The sequence below is a fragment of the Equus asinus genome, chromosome 14 (assembly GCF_041296235.1).
Source record: "Equus asinus isolate D_3611 breed Donkey chromosome 14, EquAss-T2T_v2, whole genome shotgun sequence".
NCBI lineage: Eukaryota > Metazoa > Chordata > Mammalia > Perissodactyla > Equidae > Equus > Equus asinus.
In genome coordinates this window covers 21367315-21388505 of record NC_091803.1, presented here as the reverse complement: position 1 = coordinate 21388505, position 21191 = coordinate 21367315, and the positions used below count along the sequence as shown (strand labels likewise).

The 21191-nt window shown below is 44.9% G+C and overlaps 1 protein-coding gene across 10 annotated transcripts in view; it reads right to left on the bottom strand.

Annotated features, from left to right (window-relative positions):
* Nucleotides 1-21191, bottom strand: part of AUTS2 (activator of transcription and developmental regulator AUTS2) — a 1153302-nt gene that overhangs the window by 75267 nt on the left and 1056844 nt on the right. For all 10 annotated transcript variants that reach the window (XM_070484474.1, XM_070484470.1, XM_070484475.1 and 7 more), the window contains one exon: nucleotides 5656-5707. In XM_070484474.1, the coding sequence (XP_070340575.1) occupies nucleotides 5656-5707 (52 nt within the window). The remainder of the gene's footprint in view (nucleotides 1-5655; nucleotides 5708-21191) is intronic.

Genomic DNA, 21191 nt, shown 5'->3' with positions numbered 1-21191 from the left:
ACCTCATTAGGTAAACAAAGCCCTAAATATAAATGGCTTGAAGAGAGAGGTTGGTTGATATTCAAGCTTTTTTGTCAATATTGCCAAGCATGGAGAAAATTCTTTCAGAGAACAGCAACAATCATTCAACAAAGTAAGGGAAGAGCTTTTTAGAGGGCTCAAATGTAAACAGACTGGTGTTTGACCATCTGACTGAAAGAAAGGAATCTGTCATACCGCAATCCGCTCAGCTCACAGGGGAACTCAGAAGCTGGGACCTGGCCTACGTTCTACCTGGAAAAGTAGCATCACTGTCAGCATTCTACTCCAAAGACGCCACCAAGATCAATTCGAATCCTTGGAATATCTTCCACCCACTTCACTACAACTCCAGTGACGGGATCCAATATTTTACCCAGGATTTCCTCACCATACTCATCCACAAGGTCAGGGAAAGACCAGGGAGCAGTTGATGGAAAAATATCTGGAGGGAAATACTTTCTCACAACATGGAATATTTTTAGACACTCTGTACAAGGCATCTGTTTCCAAGGATTCTCAAGGAATAATTCTATACAAATTCTGTATGTAAGACTCTGGCTTCTATAGGAAGGTCAATTTCCATAACAAAAGGAGCTGATTGCATGCTATTTGCAGTGTGGAGTGGGAGGAACCCAACTACTCATAACTCCTTTGTCTCCCATGAAGCACCAATTACTCTTCAATAGTATTTAATTTTCTACATATCAGACATCTCGATCTCCTAAAGACCTAAGAAAATGCTCTGAGACAGTACAAAAAAGGTCCAGAGAAAGAAAAATAAAGCGATAGTCCAAGATTCCCTTATCTAGGATTTAAGACATTACAAAAATGTAACTAACTTACAGAGGCTGACGTTGGCTCAGTTTACTCTTCTGCACATTGGAAATGTGCTTTATATCATGTCCTCCTTACAACTAAACCCAAGACACGACAGGGAATTGCAAAATGGTCTCCATACGTTCATTATAATTGGATTTTAAACTCTGAACCAATTTTTTCTTTACAAGAAAGCTACCCCATAATCAACTGCATTATTTTCAAAAACTTACATAAAAAGCACTGAATTATTTTAGGGGAGGGGCTTTTCTTAAAAGCCAATGTGGCCTTGGTGGTAACATAACTCTCACCCTTTTTTGTCCTAACACCCAGGAACTCCGCCTCTATGTCTAAATTTAATGAATGAGGTGAGATGGTCGCCATTAAAGAATTTATTAGGTACCCAGCTACTGAACCTCGTCACACCAAGCATTATCTCTAGTAACTTGTTTCTCACCTCATCTCCTCAAATCTCAATCAATTTTTTAGCCAGGTTTTCCTTCTAGGTTGCTCATAAAATCATACTCTCAAAAATACCCAAAGGGCCCACTAACCTGAAGGTTCCAACCTCATTTGTGTCCCACAGAAACCCTCGGTACAAAATCAACCCCAAGAAGAGGCCAGATGTGTCCATTAGTAGGCCTAGTGGGGCCTGGAAAAGCAAAGACAGTCCTGGTCAGAGAGGGCTAAAGTGGCCCCAGTGTCCCACCGGCTCATCATGGTGAGTGAGCGTGTACCAGAATCCCCCATGGCCAACTTGGGGAGGGAAGGTGGGCTTCTACCTAGGAGGGTGGGGGGTTGCTCCTCTGATGTTCACACTTCAGTAGATACTGGGTGCTCGCAGCAGGAGGGAGTACAAACCAGGGACCTCTTCCTACCTGGATTATTCCCCACTCAGCACTCAGAGATGCCTGCTCAGCTAGGCCCCACTCTCTAACAGCCAGCTCAGGAGGGCTTTGCCCAGGAGGACCCAACACTACAACGTGAGACACAAGGAAGGAATGAGAAGGGCTAAGAAGGTCACGGGGGAAATACATCCCTGGTCCCCTCTTATCTATAACTGGCCTTGGATGCAGGACAGATTCTGGAAAAGGGGGCTCTGAGACAAGAAGGGGTAGCAATTCAGGGCCTTTTCTCTTCCCCTAACCTAGACCATGGGCCCATCCCAGGGCTGGTATCACGTAAACAGAGGGCTCCAGAATGGTTCTCCTTCCTCCCAGAAAGGGCTTCCCCTCTTTTCTTTCCTCCTCAGGGAGCTCTGCCCTGGAGCAATTTCAGAGTTTAATAGAGATTAACTGTCGTGGCAGGATGGCCATGTGTAGCAGACTCATTTCTGTCTATATATCAAAGTGGCAAAACCACCAAGAAGTGGGACCTAGAAAGGGTAAGAAAGGGTAATAAATACTGGCTGGCCAAAGTGAATTGGCAAGAGAGTTCCTTTTAAAGAGAAATACTCCAGTATTTGGGGTACAAATCCTGTTGCTCCTGTGGCAGTTCAACTAACTAAATACGGACAGTTAGTCTCTCTCTGTCTCAATGGGAAAATTAATTTTTTCTTTGGCAGATGGTTGAGTCACAAAGACAGAAGGATTCATAAAATTCACATGAACATCCTGTAAACATTTAAGCACATAAAGATTAAATAAGGCGACCATGACCTTGATTAAAGTTAAACTATTTTTTTTTATGTCTACAACTCAAAGGCTGCAATTTGGAGACTCATCTCCCTACCTCTTTTGACACGCTCAGTTCTCACTGGGCATGCCATGTGCACATACAAGCATGCACTGTTTGATTAATTTGTTTTAAAATGGCAAATAAAAGGCAAAAGAATGATTTGGAACACCTAAACACATAAATCTTACTAGTTCTCAATTAAATTGGATGAACTGCACAACACACAGAAAGTCAAAATAAAATCAATGGGCAAAAGCGATACAAAGTGTATTCATTGTACCTGCTCTGTTTTAGCCCCTTTCCCCTTCTCAAATAATTGTTTTAGCCCCACCAGAGATGTCGCCTAGGACTAGGGGGTTGGGGTATGATTGAAAATTCTGACCTAAAGAGGCTAAACGTCTGATTCAAGCTCACAAATAGACTGATGGGACTTGAGCCACGGGTCCTGCTGCTTCAGGCTGGAGCTTCATCTCCAGATTGCACAGCCCAACATCAAAGCTGAGTCCCCCAAACCGCCACCACAATCAGCTTGTGAGATTAGCACTGCCCTCCCACAGTGAAATTTTATGGACCAAATCTGCCCGCCACCAGGCTCAGCAGCATAATCTCACCAGCAGCTTAAAGCCACGCTTCTCTAAGGCCAGAACACTGCGGGACTCCCGAGAGGGAGAGGTGATATGGAGCTTTAAACATCTGGAGGTGGAGGAATACACATGTCAGCTTCCCTGCACTCTTGTTAGACTGTTCAACAAGCTGAGGCTTTGAAGATTTTCCCAGCAGTGTTTGCTACCTGGCAGAAATTTGCCCTTCCTTACAATGCTTTTTACTGCTCTTCGCTAAGAATACCGGACAGACGGGAGACCTGACTTGCAGGCAGGCAGGCAGGCCGCTTTGCAGGACAACTTGAACTTGATGTTCATAAAGCTGACAGTTCCTTGAAGGCCTTGTGAACCATGTGTCCAGTAAACACTGCCACTACCTGGAGTAAAAGCAGACCACAACCCACAGGCGCATATGGAGACACTCTGCACCTGTCTTAAAGCGATTATTGACGTTATCACCGTACAATGAATCTCTTTTTGAAGTTGTTTTCCTGGTATTTAGCAGATTGAATACTAATCCCCTTAACAAAACTGTCTCCCTGCTTTCCCCCTCCCCTGCCCCCTTAATCTCTTTCTCGAGGGAGGAGGGCGGGTGCAGGATACCAGTCAGTCTACTTTGCAGCACCTGGATTTGCATTGATTCCGCCTCTTGTCATTCATGTTACCAACAGGAATTAGCATAAGGCATTAAGGGGAAACTCTGGAGGAGAAAAGAAAGGCCATTTTGATGGAAATAAGGGGCAAAGGAATAATCTGCCATCAACAAAAATGCTTATTTGTGTATGGTTTCCCAAGCAAAGCCTAGAAAAAGCCTATGTTGATTTTAGTGCATACAAAGAAACCTTAATCCTTTCAAGGCAACTAAATCACCCCCAGAAAAGCAGCTCAGAAGAAAGGCACCCTGTCAGGAGGATGACTATTCACAACCAAATAGATGCCACAAATCACACTCTGTAAGTAAACAAAAATAACAATGTGGGGAACGTTTGATTGGAAAAAAGAAAGAAGGGGGGCAGAAGCAGGAGGGAGGGGGCAGAGGGGTGCTACTTGTCATCAGTCACTGTTCATCTGCCCTGAGGGGGGCCTTTCAGCCTGGTGAGGGCAGCAGGTCCCAGGGAGGGGAAACACATTCCACAGTTTTTTATAGCAAAGTAGCAAAAGGGAGACACAGTCACATGCGGCTGGAGGTCCAAGGGAGGGGTGGGTGGGTTGTCACTGAAACACAGGACACCTCCTTTTGATGACCTGTCCTACCTCAGTCTCCTCCAACCCTCTTTTCTACCAGAGGAGCCTAGCACTCCCCTTTCCTTATCACAATAAGCAATAAACAATGATGCACTTTTACTGTATGCTAGGAACTGCACGTCTTCTTTTATTGGGCCTTTAGCATTATGGATAACAAATTTATACCAACTTTCAGTCCATCAAAAAATATGATGAAATATAAAACTGGAGTACTCCATTAGGCAATTAAAGAGATAAAATTCAACATGACACTAATTCTGGGACTAACAGCAATCACATAAGCATATACACCTCTAGGGAACTCTAAACATAATGTACTATTTAAAATTGCAGTTGGTTCCAATTCTAAAATAATCTGGGAGCTCAAAATAACTGCACTTGGAAACATGTCTTACTAACCAGCTAGCAAAAATGCTAGCCAAGGCAACTACAGAACGCTCTAGTGGTTTCGAATTTCACTTTATGAAGGCCCAACTCTGTTCAAGAACTACCAGTATTTTCCATGGAACACAGAATGAGATTACCACAGAACGCACACTTTCTTCCTTTAGCAATTATCAGCCAAGCACCTAAACCAGGTTCTACAATGGAGAGGAAAAGATCACATAGTTTACATAATTTACACCTATCAAATTACACACCTTTACAAAACCCGTGGTTAGAGACTTCTTTAAATTTCATTATTTCCAACAATACTGCTACCAACGAAAACCGCCCAGAAACCTATTGGCAATGATTTAAGATAAGTTTTCCATTAATGTACTGCTATATCATCAGCCTCTCTTACTCTGTATTGCGGTTTGGAAGAAATTAATGGGACAGCACATATTTAAATTTTGCCCTCTTGCTCATTTATTAACTTTACAGAAAGCCCACAGCAGAGTAAGGCTTGGTTTATGACCATAATACTGTGAATACTAAACATCCACTGATTATTAGAGTCTGCAGTACAAATCAGCTATTTATAGTTCTCCCACTGCTGGGTAGTCGATAAGTAACAATAAAGTTAAGGCATTTTGAGAACTACTATTCTCTATTAAATTAAAGTCATATAGATGGTAGTGATTTCTTAGTCAAATCAATTTAAATAAGGACTCAAGGTATTCTTTTAAAATAAACTGTTTTTTAATGCATCACAAAAGCATACAGATTTTGTCTTCAGCAAAAACACAAAACATGATCACTAGCTCCAGAATGAAAAGAGAAAGACCATGGTTTTTAATTCTGTCTTTCTAGGCAATGACAATGAAACAAACATAACAATAAGCCATTGCTCAGAATTAAGGAGTCTTACCTTTGTTTACAACAACAGTATTGAAGAGTTTTTCAGAGCTGGCATCTGACGCCTGAAAAACAAGAAGGGGAAAAAAGTGTTATTATTGTCATTCACATTGTCGTCACCATTATCATTACTATTGATTTCAATCATTTCACTACATTTTAGAACAGCCTGACACGGAAAGCAGGAATTTTCTCCAATCCTCCATCAGGTGGTGCTAGTTGACTGCGTGAGACAGACCTGCAGTGCAGCTATTTGCTGGGGGAAAAAAACCTGATTTTAAAAATGTGTCCTCCTTATTAGACATACTATCGGTACAAAACATACTTGCATGAAATGATACACAAAGCAATTCAGCTCATTCAGATAATGATTTTGCAATTTCGTTGACAGAACATTATTTTGGAAGTGGTACTTTTTTCATGATATTTGCAGACATGCCTATTTTTCAATTTTCTTTCACAAATCAGAAATGCCTATTGTTTAGCGCTAAGCTTTTCCTCACTAAAAAGTGTCAACCCCAGAAATCAATTTTTAAAGATTCATCTGATGACCTCTAAGATCTCTGTTCCTTATAGTAACCAGGATGACCTTGGTGTTCAAAGGAAGCAAGCCCACCTGTCCCAAACCCCAACACTATACACCATGCCATCAGCATTATTTCCTTTCCATTTTCCAGAGATCATGTCTGCTAATTATTACAGCAGCTTGAAGAAAGTGAAATAAGCTTGTTTAAACAGCAAGAGTAAAGCCAATTTAAATTATACACTAATGTACTGGAAAATAAACATGAAGTTGGTTTGGAGGAAAATGCTGTAATGTTTCAGAAGCACTGAATATTTCTAGAACTTGAAAAATTTAAAAATTAAACTAAAAATTAAGCACCCTCCTACATAATTTGAAGATGTATTTGCATTTAAAGTTATAATGCCTATGTTATACTTACACTGTTTTTGTTAGGAAACCCTTGTAAGAAATCACTTATCTTTCACACTCTATACATAGAGATGGCGTGTTTTGACAAAGCAAAGCATAGAATGTTGAATAAATACAGAAGAAAGAGATATAACAAATAGAGGGAGGGGGAATCTGAAGTACAGCATATTTTGCCTCTGGGGCTGGCTTTTGGGGACAAAGAAGATATTCAATGTAGCCCTTCTGTGTCCTGTTGATGAAGACGAGATATTCCTGTGTACTGAGATATTCCTGTATATATCTGGGGAACATGTTCTACTTCTCAATGCAAGTGATATAGAAAGACATTAAATATTTTTATTATGACTATTTTTCCCTTTATTTTAATTCTGATTTTCCTACTCTAGAGGTGGTTCAGAAGATTAATAAATCAAGAAAAAATGAATATACGTGTAAAACAAGTGTTGAACTGCATACATTTATACATAAACAGTTTAAAATAAATCCTAGATTTTTCCTTTTATTTTACCTGAATAAAAACTACATTGAGGGCTTTCCTGACATCTTAAAAATAATTAAATAAAATTTTATATTATAGTAGCTTTTTATACAAATAACCAAAAAGAGTTGCATGGAGGGGGAAACAAGATACGTATTAAAGAGATCGAGAATATTGTTACAAAAGCAAAAATTACAGGAATAGAGTTGTTATATCGTTAATAGGAAGTGAGATTTCTAGGAATATGAGTTTCCTAGCTAAAAACTTAAAGAGTATTTCACCATTCTTCAATGAAAAGGTGTTTCTTCATATTGGAATGGCCATGTTAAATTCATGGCTTAAAAAATAAACTCCAGCTGATATTTTTAAAAGGAAAAAAAAGCCTGTTAATTACATCATTTTACCAAACTAAAATAACTCTCGCAGATCTTGGGAGATCTATTATTACCTATTAAAATGAGTCTAATTGGCCCAAAGAAGTATAAAAACAAATTACTGCATCCCCAATGCAAAAAGCATGGGTGAGATGAGAAAATGGTTGCTGACTTTTTATTTGCACTTGGGGGGAGGGGGGTGCACACGTCTGTGTATGAGAGGGAAATGGAATAGGACAGAAGCTGTAGGTGAACAGGCCCTCCCGGCTGTCTTTCACACCCTCCTTGGGGCTGCCACCTTTGTCAGTTCCACTGGGCTACACACCATATTCTCAAGTAGGTGCTTAAAGGATCCTCATGTCTGAAGTAAACTTAGAGGCTGTGATTATGATGATGCCAACCAGTAAGTTATTAAGGAAATAAGTCTGACGGGATATTCAGAGAGACTTAGGAGTACGCCTTCTAATAAAAGCTTTAATTATTTAATTAAAAGCCCTTTAACTTTCTGAGACACGTCACAAAGCCTGCAATGCCTCTTGCAACTGGGGAACGGGACGTCTCCAAAAGGCCTCCGTAGAAAAACACCCAAAAGAAAATGATTGCAAGAGGACTCTGGCTAATCATAAGTGATTCTAGATTCCTTCTTTCTTCCACTCAGGTGGTTAGAACTGTTGCGGATCACTGTCCTGTCAAGTCCGAAAAGAGCTTCTTAGCCATTCTTAAGTGGAAAGTACAAGAAAATTCTTTGCTTTGACTCCATAAACTTCCCAAATCCTACTTATACTTTTAAAAGCAATTGTGCAAATTTTGGATCCTTGGTTCTTAATTTTGGGGACGTTTTCTTTTTGTTTTTAGAAAAAGGCCTCAATTCCAATATTACCTGGATCATTTTCCTGGCCGATTCCTCTCTCTCTTTTTTTTTTTTTTACTCAAGAAGGGCTCATGGAAACGTGGGGAGCCGAGCTAGCAAGCGAGCGGAGCTTTTCCTTCTCTGCTGTTTTCACACGGGGGTACCTTTACGCGCTAAGGATCTTCAGATTTTGCTCGCCATTTCGTTTCATCCCCCTCGCTCGGTTTTGGAGGGTGAGGGCGTGAAGCGGCTACATCTAAAAACAAAGCGCTCTTGTGGCTGCTTTTTACTGGGGGGTGGGAGGGTGGGAGCAGATGTTTTTTAAAACTAAAAAATTACTTGACGCCGTAGTTGGTCTTTAAAGAAAAGTTAAATTAGTCCAAGAGAACCGACGACGGAACATGGACAATGAGGAAAACGAAGAAAAAGCCTTCCGTGCAGACGGGGGTGGGACGCGGCCGCTCCTGTTCGAGGTCCACCTTAATTCCCTTCGGCCGCAGATCCCGGGGACGGCCCTCCGCACCCGCACCCACAGGAAGAGGGGCTTTCAACAGGAAAAGAGAAACCTCCTCGAAACTTAAGCGCGAGTTCTTTCACCAACTGCCGCCGATCCCGAGCCCAGATCACCTTTGGCTTCCCTTGGCACCGGGTGCGGGCCAGGATCTCGACCTCGGCGCGGCGGAGCGCTACCCGGACACCGGGCGCAGACCCCGACCCCAAGTCGGACGGAGCCCCTAGGGGCGGGGAGGTGCCGGGACGGCTCCGGCCCCCGGGCCCTTCCGGGCACGACCGCGCAGCTCCGGCCGCCCGCGCCGCCGCTCCCGGCCGAGCCCGGCCGGCCGCGGGAGTAAAGTACAAAGGCGGGCGGCCGGGCCGCGGAGGGAGGAGGGGAGGAGGGGTGACGAAGGGGGGCTCGGGCGCGCCAGATGCGAGGAGCCCGCCCCTGCCACCCCTGCCCGCGGGCCCGGCCGCCGCAACAAAAGACCCCCGACCGGCCGCCTCCCTTCCGACCGCGGGTGGCGAGCGAGGGAGCCGCGCCCCTAGGGCTGCATTACCTGGTCGCAAAGGGTTAAGCGGTCCTGTCAGCCCCAAGTTCATGGTTTGGGTCCTTAGCAGGGCTCACGATGGGGGATCGTCAGAGACCAGGGGGGAAACCAGCCAAACACACGAAGAGAAAACGCCCAACTCCAACCGGGCTCCGTCCGCAAGTCTCTCCTCCTTTCCTTGCGAAAGTCCGAAAGTGGATGCACGCGAACTCAATCCTGACGCGAGGAGAGCGGCGGCTTCGGGGCGGCGGAGAGCCAGCGCCGCGCACACATCCAGCGCCGCCGAGGCCAGGCGGGCGGCGGGCGGTAGCGCGCCCGCCGAGAGCGCCCGGCCCGCGCTCGCCCGCTGCCTCCCCGCCGCTCCTGCGGCGCGCGGGGGCGGCCGGGCACGGCGGGGACTCGAGGAGCGTCCCGGGCGGGCCGGCGGGCGGGCGAGGCGGAGAGGAGCGGCCCGAGCCGCGGTTGCGGCGCGCGGAGCTAAGAGCGAGGCGGCGGCGGCGGCGACAGGACAAAGGAGACCATGTGCGGAGGGAGGGAGGAGGGAGAGGGAGGAGGAGGAGGAGGAGGAGGGCGCACGGCGGCGGAGGCAGCAGCGGCGGCTTCTCCCCGGCGGCCGCCTCGGGCTCCCTGACTGCCGGTCTTGCCTCTCCAGCGGCGCCGCGGGCCGACCGGTCCTGGGCCCGCCGCCGCCGCCGCCGCCGCCGCCGCCGCGGCGCTGCAGGCAGACTCTCCGGGAGTCTTTATTTTTAGCCGATCACGCCGGCGCGCGGCGCGGGAGGCGCTACAGCGGCCGGGGCGCCGGGCGGGCTGAGCGGGGCCGACGGCGCCTCCTGGCCGGAGCTCGCGGGCGGGCGAGCGGCGGGGAGCGCCCGGGGCTGGCTTGGCTCCGGCCCGCGCTCCGCTGGCGGGCGCCTGCCTCTCCCGCAGGCTCACAGCTCAAGTGAACTCCATCGGCGGCCGCCGCTGGCGCCGCGGGCTCCCTGGCTGGAAGGGTGGCAGGAGGGGGCGGCGGCGGCACAGGGGCCCCGCGCTCCGGACTTCGCTCCCCGACTGTGCCGAGCGCGCCTCCTTCAGACGCTCGCAGCTCTCGGAGCGGGACTTCCTCGGCGCGCCGTGCCCGAGCCGCGGGTGCCACCGCCCCTCCTCCGTCCCGCCCCGCGCGCCCCGCCCCTCGCTGCCCCTCCTCTCGGCCCCAGCGCCGGGTCGGCCCCGCGGGGGCGCAGTCCCCGGGCGCGACATCGACAGCTGTCGCTCACCCCGCGGCTCGGGCCCTAGGTCCCCAGGGCTGCCTTCTCGGCGAGCGGCGGGAACTGCAACGCTCCGCGCCCTCCTCGCAGTTGCCGCTTCCAATATTGCGCCGCGGCAGGGAAAGGCCACTAGGCCCGCAGCCTGGGGTTGAAATGCGACTAGGCCTGTCACATCAGCGAAGAGCAGGTTCTCTGGGCAGTTGTGCGGGCTCAATGAGAAAATGATGTATGGAAAACGCCGGCACACAGTAGGGGCTCAATACAAAATATGTTGTTGAAAACGCCGGCACACAGTAGGGGCGCAATACAAAATATGTTGTTGAAAACGGAGTCGGGGGGAGTCTAGTTTTAGAACAAAAAGGTCTTACTCTAACCTTATCCCCACCATGATCAAAGACTGAATGCAGTGTGTTAGGTGTTAAGGATAACTGCATGAACTGGCCATTGACAGATCCCTCCTCCCCTAATTCTTTAAATCCTCCTACATTTGTACACCTCACAACCACCAAAGTGGAGTCAGTCGGTTCCCCTGGCATCCACCAGATGTAGGGAATGGATTAAAGCAATGCCATAGCCTCATTAAATGGACAGCAATTCCTATCATGGTAACATTTATCACCACTGTGTTCTCTAGTGCCCAGTGTCGGGCCTGGAAGGAGGGGGAGGGCTGAGTAACCACAAACTTGGCCCTTGGTGGATTCCCTTGAGCAACCCACCCCTGCTAGAGCATACTCAGCTCCCTTCTGTCCAACCCGGTGGGCCCCCACTATAGAATTCTGGCCTCCTAACTCACAATCCCAAACACACAGGCCCTGAAAAGGTACTAGGCCATACATGGATGTGAGAAGACCCTCCACATCAGTTTTAACTCCACACCTGCAGCTTAGGGGGGTCCTTGACAGACGAGAAAAGTTGCCTCGATTTTTCTGGCACAAGGGAAAGAGGGCAGGCAAAGCCTGGATTACAACAGGGAGAGTTCTAGGGTATAGCAGGCACACCAGGGTGAATGAGAGGGAAGCTTACACTGATTCCCCCTCCAGTGCCACTGTTAGCCGGAGGGCAGCTGGGAAGGGAGGAATGGAGTGGGGCTTGGGAGAGACGTACACCACATACAAATGACATGGAGACTGGCTTAAAGCAATAGTGTCCATTCCTCACCTCTTTGAAGTTGAACATCCATCACTGTTTGATTTCATGGCACTCTTGAAAACCTCTCAAAGGAAAAAACGGGGTACTTGCTATATGGCATAATTTTTTTCTTTAACCTCCAAATACAATTAAATTTGGAAATAAGAGGCTCGCTCGCTCTCGCCTTGTATGGCCCTTCCCAAATGGTAGCACTACATGATGTTTCTTTACAAGAAAAATTTTTTTTAAGATAGGTAATAAAGAGAGATTTTTCTCTACCTCTACCCCAGAGAAATCAGAGGAAAAAGTGCCTTGGAAGGTGGAAGTTTGGAGTTGCATTTTCCAGTTGCTTACAAGATGTCACACAACCCAGCTAAGGCCCTTAAGCTAGGGGGCATTCATTCTGAAGCTGTTTCTGCAATACCGAGATAGCTCAAAGGCAAACATTAAATTTTCAAGAAAAGATGTAAAATGTCGTTGTTTTTTTTTGAGCAATCAAAATGGGACAGTTTTCTTGTCTTGTTGCTCTAGTAAAATCAATACTATAGGGAAAAAATTGCCCGAGTTCCTGCCAGGTCCCCTACAGGGTAAACGGGGACGCACAAAAGCATGGGCAACTTAGCTGACCAACTAAAACAACCACTTAGCTCTCTAAAGTGCTTTTATCAGGCAGCATTTCTGACACTTATCATGCTTTGCATTACGTTGTCATCTCTGTGATTATCAGGGATTAGACCTCAGATGAACGCCAGCGACAGATCTGCATGTGTCGCTGTATCTTGATTATCTGTAGTCAGGAGGAACCTAGAAATGCCAATAGCTAAGCTTCCAGGGAACCCACAGAACATGGCCTCTGCACTACTGCATCCATACCCAGTCCCCTGTGCCCTGCTTGCGCCCCTCGCCCCGTCACAGTCCACCCCCACTACTTTGCTTGTTTCTCAGCCTCTCATCAGACGTGTGAATGAGTCCATTCTGATTAGTTTCCAAGTTGCTCTATTCCTCCTTTTTGGAAGGAAGGGAATCAATGTCAAAATTGGACAGGAAGAAGTACGAGACAGTATCAGAAGAACAAAGAATGAAGACAGAAAGAAAAAAAAAAGGATAATCCACACATTAGGTGATTGGATCCTGGTCAGCCATGATGTCTGCTAACATTCAGGTTTTACAGACTAAGCACTAAGGGCTTCTTAACATCACCTTCAACCTCTGAATGAGATCTAAAGAGAGCAAGTCTTACAAAGTGGGGACGCTAACAAGAAGCAGACAGCAAGAATATGGACTCAATGGTCTTTCCAGTGTTAGATCCATTATTTCAGAAACTAAAGCAAATTTTAATATATTACCAAAGACCTTAGCTAAAACTTAAAAAAAAAAACCAAGCTAAATTAAAATATGGAGTCATCTTCCTCAAATTTCAAAACATATCTAAAGATAAAGATAAACTAGGTTTAAAAACTAATGTAAGTTTCTCTAAATTAATCTAAAATGGCAAAGTTTTAAAGCTTAAAATGTGAGATTTGATTCAATTCCTATCACAAATCACCAGACTGAGACTAAACATTTTCTGGTAAAATATTTCTTACAAATTCTGGTCTTCTGTTGAGCATCTCATATAGAAAAAGCTTATTAATTACATGGAGTTCTCTCTCATAAATATTATGAACTTCGGGCATTCCCTAACAGAACATGTGCTGGGTGATTCTTGGGGTGGATAAAGGAAGAGGAAATCTTTACAAAAATTTCCTTGTTGAAAAGACCAATAAAAGGGAGTGACAACATATGAGTTCTGTCTCCAATCAGCCCTAGGAAAGATGTCACCACACCTGGCTTATTTCTGTGTCTCCAGGAGGCTTGGTCTTTTCAAACTCTAAAGCTCTTCAAGCTTTGAAAATACAAGTTTTGATCTGTTCTCTGGGTAGACGTTAAGAGTCAGCATCTGTTGACATCATGACCCTGTCATTTCTGAGCCAGGAGACTGTTGGATAATCTCTTCACTCTCTGTGACTTAGTTTCCTCATCTGTAAAATGAGGTGACAACAGTACCTACACTCCTAGGGTTGTTGTCAGTAACAGCACACTTGGTGCTGAATAAGTGGGATATATGTGTTGGCTATTATGATACAAGATGAGACTTACTTTGATTACTGTGGAGACCAAAAATATATATATATATATATCTTCTAGTACGGCTGCAATGCCCATGGCCATGCTTTCTACTGGATTCTCTCAATGTAGACCACCACAGTGACAATAAAAATAACCACATGAACATCAAAAATGACACCAATCCTAAAAAGTCGTGAAAGTGGTTTGCACCGTATGTCCTAGAGAGCCCCACCTTCACACAGGTACTACTGCAAATGATCCCTCCAGACAAGGTCAGAACCTGGATATTGGATAGCTTGGGTCACATAATCAGGCTGGAGGGATGAGCAATGTGGATCTTCTTGATGGATTATAAAGTCCAATCTTGAATCAAGCAACATGTTATAAGAGTTCACCAGGCTTTAAGAAGTAATCAACCTAATAATGAGGGCTTCAATTTCTTAAAATAGCATGCATCCCAATTATGTCATTTTGACATGTTAAATTGTAATTTCCAGTTTAAACAGGCCTACACTTTTGTGTATGAGTATAAAAATAGTTTCTTACTGGAGTGCTCTGTTCCTTTGTGGAAAGACTCTCCCGGGTTATAATCCTAAGATTTAAGCTGAGAATAAACTCACCCAAATTTTCACTAAAAAAAATAAATAGTTTCTTACTGTTGCCGAAGCATGTTTTGTTTTTTGTTCCATTTCTGTGTGTAGGATACCCACCATCTCAATTTTATCTTAAATTTGACCATACAAGGACTATGCCTTGCACGTCTTTATTGACGCCACAGCCATAGAAACGGTGTAAGGAACAGACAGGTGCCTGGAGACAGAGTCTGGCACTTTATTATCTATTTGTGAGGATATAATGCTAGCCTACTCCCTGTGATATGCCTTCTTTCTGAATAGACCTGGTTTCTTGCAGACATAATTCACATCTTGGAACCTGTTTACATGTCGTGTGGACCCAGCACAGTACTAGGAGGCCTACCTCAATAGATGCACGATGAGAGAGAAGGAATACATGACTGAGATTTTCCCAGCCTGCTAGTAAGGCTGGGGGTGTTTCTGGGTAACTGATAAACTGGAGGGAGACTCAGGGCAGAAGACAGCTGCTGAGAAGCCCAGAGGGACCTGCAGTTGGACTGAGGCGCCTGCCACCCTGTCCCACGGCAAGCGACCAAGAGTCCTAGCGTGGAGAACTGGAGTCAAGAGATCGCTCACCACGAGGAAGCAGGAAATTCCCCTGTTGCCAGGGTTGTCCTGCTTCCCAACTTAGCTAATTCCTGACATTCTGCCTTCCATGCTGTCCAGCCCAGGAGATTAAAACTCTGGGCCCCAGGTATTTCCCCTGTGTAGGCCAATTCACTTAAAACTATGGATCATGATTTCCTCCTCTAGTGATGCATGGCTAGTCAACTTCAGGTGGCCCCAGACCCCTCTACTCTGTGCCCCCACCACTTCTGAATAGGCGATTTTTAACTGGAGGCTTTGTTACTTATCACTCTGAAAGGAGCCTGCAATAGCTCATGCTCTTACTGTTGTAAAGCAAAAGCCTCCACCATTATACGCCTGTGTTGCTACAATTGATCATGGGGCTGCACCAAGAGGGAAGTAAATAAACCGAACTGGGTTAGTTTATGATGCATACTACTGAGACACGGGGGGGAATAAATATTTTCCAAGTGTAGAGCTCAAGAAAAAGAATTTTACTTTCAAACTTCACAGTGTACTATAAATTACAAAGGGAAAAAGTATAAAAAAGCATAAACTCTCTCTTACTTAACCACCAAATCTACATTAAAATATTAATACTCAGAATCTGACAATCCCAAAGAAAGTTAATGAACAATAAAAGTATACTCATTCTCTGCTCATGTCGCCCAACGGCATCCTACATTTTAGAGTGTGTAAGATAAGGACTGTGAGGCTGTGCCTTCCTGGTTTCCCCTACGCTTGGTTCTCTCCTCCATCACACTGATGGGGGTTTGTAATTTGGGGTCTAGAGACCAACATTTGGTATTGAGTCCATGCTCCCTGAGGACAGATACTCATTCACACTGCCTTAGTTGCCTGCTCCAAACTCCAATATCTGGCTCCTCTATTTCCACACAGAAATGGAGGTGGGAGGGGGGACTGGAGGAAACTGAAATGAAAAATGTGTACAAAATGTCTGCACGAGCTGAAAGAATGGATAGAACAAAATGTGTAAATAAGTCAATGCAGATGCTAAATTCAGGAAATTAAAGTGTTACAGTGAAGAAAAGATGCTTTTGGTGAGGCAATTCCTTTAGCTGTCTTTGCCTAAATTATCCTAGAATCTTTTTCTTAAGCAGGCTTACTGGGTTTTGTAATTCATGGTCCCTAGCCTGGTGGTGGTTAGGAGTGTGGGCTGGAAGTTAGAAGGACATACGCTTGAATCCAGTCTCTATCAAGACAGCTGGTTGATCTTGAGTAGTTACTTAACTTTTCCTAAACCTTATTTTCCTCATCTGTAAAATGGAGCTAGTAATAGAATTTAACTTCCACAGAGTGTTGTTGCAAACATTAAATAAAGTAATGCAATATGATGCAACTTGTTGTATATACGAGGATGACTGGTGAGGAGTGCCTTTAAACTGGTGCCAGCCATCTAGCTGTATGAGGACAACTGAGAGGTAGTTGATCCAGTGGTTAAAAGCATAGACACTGATGAAAGAACTGCTGAGTTCAAATCCTGGCTCATCCTCCACGCCTGCTCATTAGCTTTGTGATGGTGGAGAGATTCCTTCACATCTCTGGGCCTCAGTTGCCTCCTCTGTAAATTAGGGCGATAACTGCACCTACTGCTATGACAGTCCCTGTTGTGAGGGTTAAAGGAATCAATATGCGTAGAGCTCTTGCAGCAGTGCCCTGTCTTCAGCATTAGCTGCAAGTCACCCAGGAGTAGACAGTCTCAGTTTCAGGAAGACTGACTGATAGTGGCCCCTCTTGGTTTCATAAATGAAGGTGGTCAAGCACCCACTCCTTTAAGGGGAAAGTAAAAAAGGTCCTTTATGGTGGCCTGACAAAGGCAGTCTTGCTCATCCTCTCTGCTGACTGCATGGGCTGTAAATCTGAAGAAAGGAGGGACTGCGTCAGGGAAGACAGGCTGGGGCTCACTCAGGAAACACTGCATCCATGTCTAAATTAAGATCCGTAGGGGGCCAGCCCTGTGGCCGAGTGGTTGAGCCTGCGAGCTCCGCTTCAGCGGCCCAGTGTTTCGCTGGCTCGGATCCTGGGCACGGACATGGCACCGCTCATCAGGCCACGCTGAGGTGGCGTCCCACATGCCACAACTAGAAGGACCTACAACTAGAATATACAACTATGCACTGGGGGGCTTTGGGGAGAAGAAGAAGAAGAAGAAAAAAAAAAAAGATTAGCAACAGATGTTAGCTCAGGTGCCAATCTTTAAAAAAAAAAAACTGTAGCCACGGGCTCCCAGGCACAGGCATGCTCTGGGGAGAGGGGGCTCAACATACAGGCAGTCTCTGTAGTCAGCGGTAGGGGTGCAACTGTCTGTGTTCCAACAGGTGCACTAAGTGGCCATGTTAGAAAAGGCGGCTGTGGAAAACGGGGGGCTGCTGGTGAAGTGATCATGTTTCCCAAGTCTCTATGGAAGAGGCACTTTAGGCCCTTTGGGCTGAGTGAGCTTCCCAAAATTTCCAACAGTTCAGGGGAACGAAAAGGGCCCTTGAAGCCACCCTAGATCTTCGGCAGGTGGACACCTGAATGAGTCACGTGAATATTAAGATATTACCTTATTTAGCCTCTTAAACCATGTTCACCATTAAACAAGTAAGACCAGGTGCATTATTATAATTTCAGGTAAGTTGTGCACTGAGGGAGAACTGTTTTTGTGTATCTCCTTTGAGGACCTTCGTTTCCAGCTCCCGTTAGTCCCAGGGAAAGGTTGTTGCTATTCTAGGTCTGGGTCAGGCTCAAAACGATTCTAATCTTCATTTCAGTGCCTTGAAATGGAAGGGAGGGAGAACCCAACTAAAAACTAGTGAAGCCTAGACCAGGAAAAGAGCATAGGCCATCAATCATATACATGATGCCTCATAAGGGTGCTGCTGAACAGGCTTAAAGTAATTTATATTTTTCAAAAACATTTTCAATTATTATGTCATCTGCTCTTACATCAACCCTGTGAGGTAAAGAGAACAACTGCTATTATTCTCTATATTTCCGATAAGACAACTGATAGAGAGAGAGTCAGAACACCCTCTGGAAGTGGAGGAGTCAGGACGACAGCAGGGTTCTAACAAGTATGTCCAGCACCTTCTGCACAATACCATGTTCTGCCATCTGCACTGCTGGATGAGTCTCGATTTCTCACTTCCTTAGCCAAACCTGGAATTTCACAGACTCTCAATGCTGAAATATGTCACTTCTAGATCTAAGTCAAAATAAATTCTGATATCTACAATCCAGAGAGGTGTCAAGATCCAAAGGGTCATGATGAAGCTGTCTTTAAGCTGTACGACTACTACTAGGCTGTGTGAGTAGTTTACCTTCACGAGTTTTGTCCTTTGAAAGATTACTGACATCCCACATTAAGGTAACTTGCAAAAATAACGTGAGAAATGGTGGCCAGCTGCATGTCAGCACATCTTTCCCTACAACCTTCTCAAAGTGTTTGCTATCTTTTCCCAGAAACATATTACCTGAAAGTATGAATAATCTTTAGGGTACTGGAAACTCTATTCCTCCATCTAGACTAATATACTTGGACCTAACAAAGCGTTTGTGCTTTTAGTTTAGCTTCATTATGGAGTATCCTGATGGTCCAAATATTTACTTGCAGAAATTCTTGTTGGGCAACAACAAAACATTTGCTTCTACTGTTCTGGTGAATCATACAGTTGTTGGGTTACCAGGTGGGTAGCTGCAATGTCAAAGAATTCCCTTGGTTTAGCTTTCCTGAAAACATTCTTACTGACCAACGTTTCTCATTTTTCACCCTTGTTCTAGCCTTAGTTTTTTCTCCCTGTCCCTTCCACAGTGACATGGCCATTACAATGGCCTCCATCTCCATGGATTTATGAATCAAATGAGCATACTTTGCAAATGGTCAACTGCTATACAAACGCCAGTTGTTATCATCATATATGGCTGTCACATAGGGTGAGGGCAAGCCTGCACACCTATGAAGACCTGCTAACTCCTCTCTGGTCCTGTATGATCTCCATTTACAGACGTTTGTTGCAAATTAATTACACAAGCAATTTTTTCTTCTGCTCCAAACTACAGCTAATCTTGAAGGTTTCCTTAGAGAAATATATCCAAGACGATGTCTGACATCTGTTACCTGTTTCTTGGCTCACTTCTCGACTGTGTTGTTCCTTTAGGGGCCTACATTTCTTTAGTGGGAACAAGATGCTGCTTTGGAGAGCAAAGATTCAATCACTTAAGGACCAGGACTGTGCCCATACATACCCCACCTCCACTCCCACCCTCACTACTCCCCTTAACATCTACTACAGTATTCTCATTCCTTATATGTGATAGATGGTCAATAAACAGTGGTCAGATGAATGAGATAATGAAGGAATGACATATCTCTGCCAACTAAAACAGATGAGAATGAAGATATCTCAAAAATAAACAAAACTGTAAAGTCCTTCTCACAAATTGCCACCATTTTAGGATTTCACAGAATACAGAAACCCATCGTCATAAGGCTAACAACAGAGCAGAAGTAAATTCTCTTGAAAATTGATTACTAATTAAAATACCACATCAACCATTGTGATAGCTACTCTCTAAATATGGCCTCCAATAATTCCGTATGTACATGCCATTCTCCCATGAGAATGGGGAGCTTATGTCCTTTACCCTGGAATCTGGGCTGGACCTCTAACTGTTTTGACCAATGGAACATGGAGGAAGTAACGTTCTGGAACTTCAGAGCTTAAGTGTTGAGAAGGCCTGGCAGCTTCTGCTTTCTTCCTCTTGGAACCAGAACCCAACCATCATGTTGTGAGGAAGCCCACGCAGGCCCACATGAGGAGAATTAAGGCCTTGGGACTAAAGACCCCGCTGAGTTTCCAGCCGACAGCCTGTAACAACCTGCTGGCTATGTGAATAAGCATCTTGGGTGTGGCTCCTCCAGCCCTGGTTGAGACTGCCTTAAGCTGATGCCGTGTGGAATAGAGAGAAATTGTCTCTGCAGAGCCCTGTCCAAATTGCAAAATTGTGAACAAATAAATAACTGTTGTGTTTTAAGCTATTAAATTGGTAGTTTGTTACAAAGCAATAGGTAACTGAAAGAACCATCTAGGTCAGCTTCAGCATTCAGAAAAAGGAAGAAGGTGAACACATGCCAGGATGAGAGAAATCCACGAGCATCGCCTTTTCGTTTCTTGCCTCTGCAAGGGAATGACAAGGATCTCAAAGTTAGAGAAAGAACACTACTGAGATAAAGATAAATAACAGCGACAAGAAAAAAAAATCCTGAAATAAGAAAAATCTTTGCCAAAATAAGGAAAAGTTTTCTCTTTGATAAAGTTGAAGAAAACTTAACATGACAATGTTAATGAAAGAATAAATCTGATCCCCCCCTCTTTCCTTTTGGAGGCTGCGAATGTTTGCAAAACTGAACAGTCTTTAGTAATCCCCTCTTTTATCTAAAACAGATTGCAGTTTTAAGCACAGCCTCATGAAACTGCAGGTTCAAAGGAACCTGAAACCGAATTAGCATAAAATCTGGAATTCTCATTTCCACCAAATGCACAGCTGCCATCTGACAGCTCTTCTGTGATTTTGGTTTCAAATAGAAACTGAAAGTAGTTGAGGTGGGGTGGGCCACAGGCTCCATGCTTTCAATCCTCACTCCCTTTCACATACTCAGACATTCAAGAGGGTCTTAAAGGTCTACCAAAAACCTCTGGTTATGAAATGAATCCCGTGTGGCAAACCGCCCAGCAAAACTAATGGGAAAAAAGCCAAAGCCAGGAACAGTATATAAGTAGGAGGGTTGGGAGTTGACCATATGATATGAATACTTTTAAGAGTGTTAAATATTTTCTAATAAATTCATTAAAAAACAAAGTGAATCTGCTAGGACTGAGTTGGTGGGGGGAGGTAAAGCCCCCTTTCCCAGCTTTTGCATTACAAATGCCAAGAAACCCACACTCCACCCACTAAAATTGAAACATCAGCAGGTATGTTGATTCTCTTTCGTGATTCACTTAACACTCTCTCAGCTTTCTCCTTAGGTAATGATAACTCTAAGCAACTACATTTAATTCTGGAAAACCCAAGGGTGGTTGCTTTGCCTATTCCTGAAATACTATCACCTCTGGGACAAAAAGTTACACTTCTTTGTATAGGGAATAGGGAAAAAAAGATAAGATGTATCTGGTCCCCC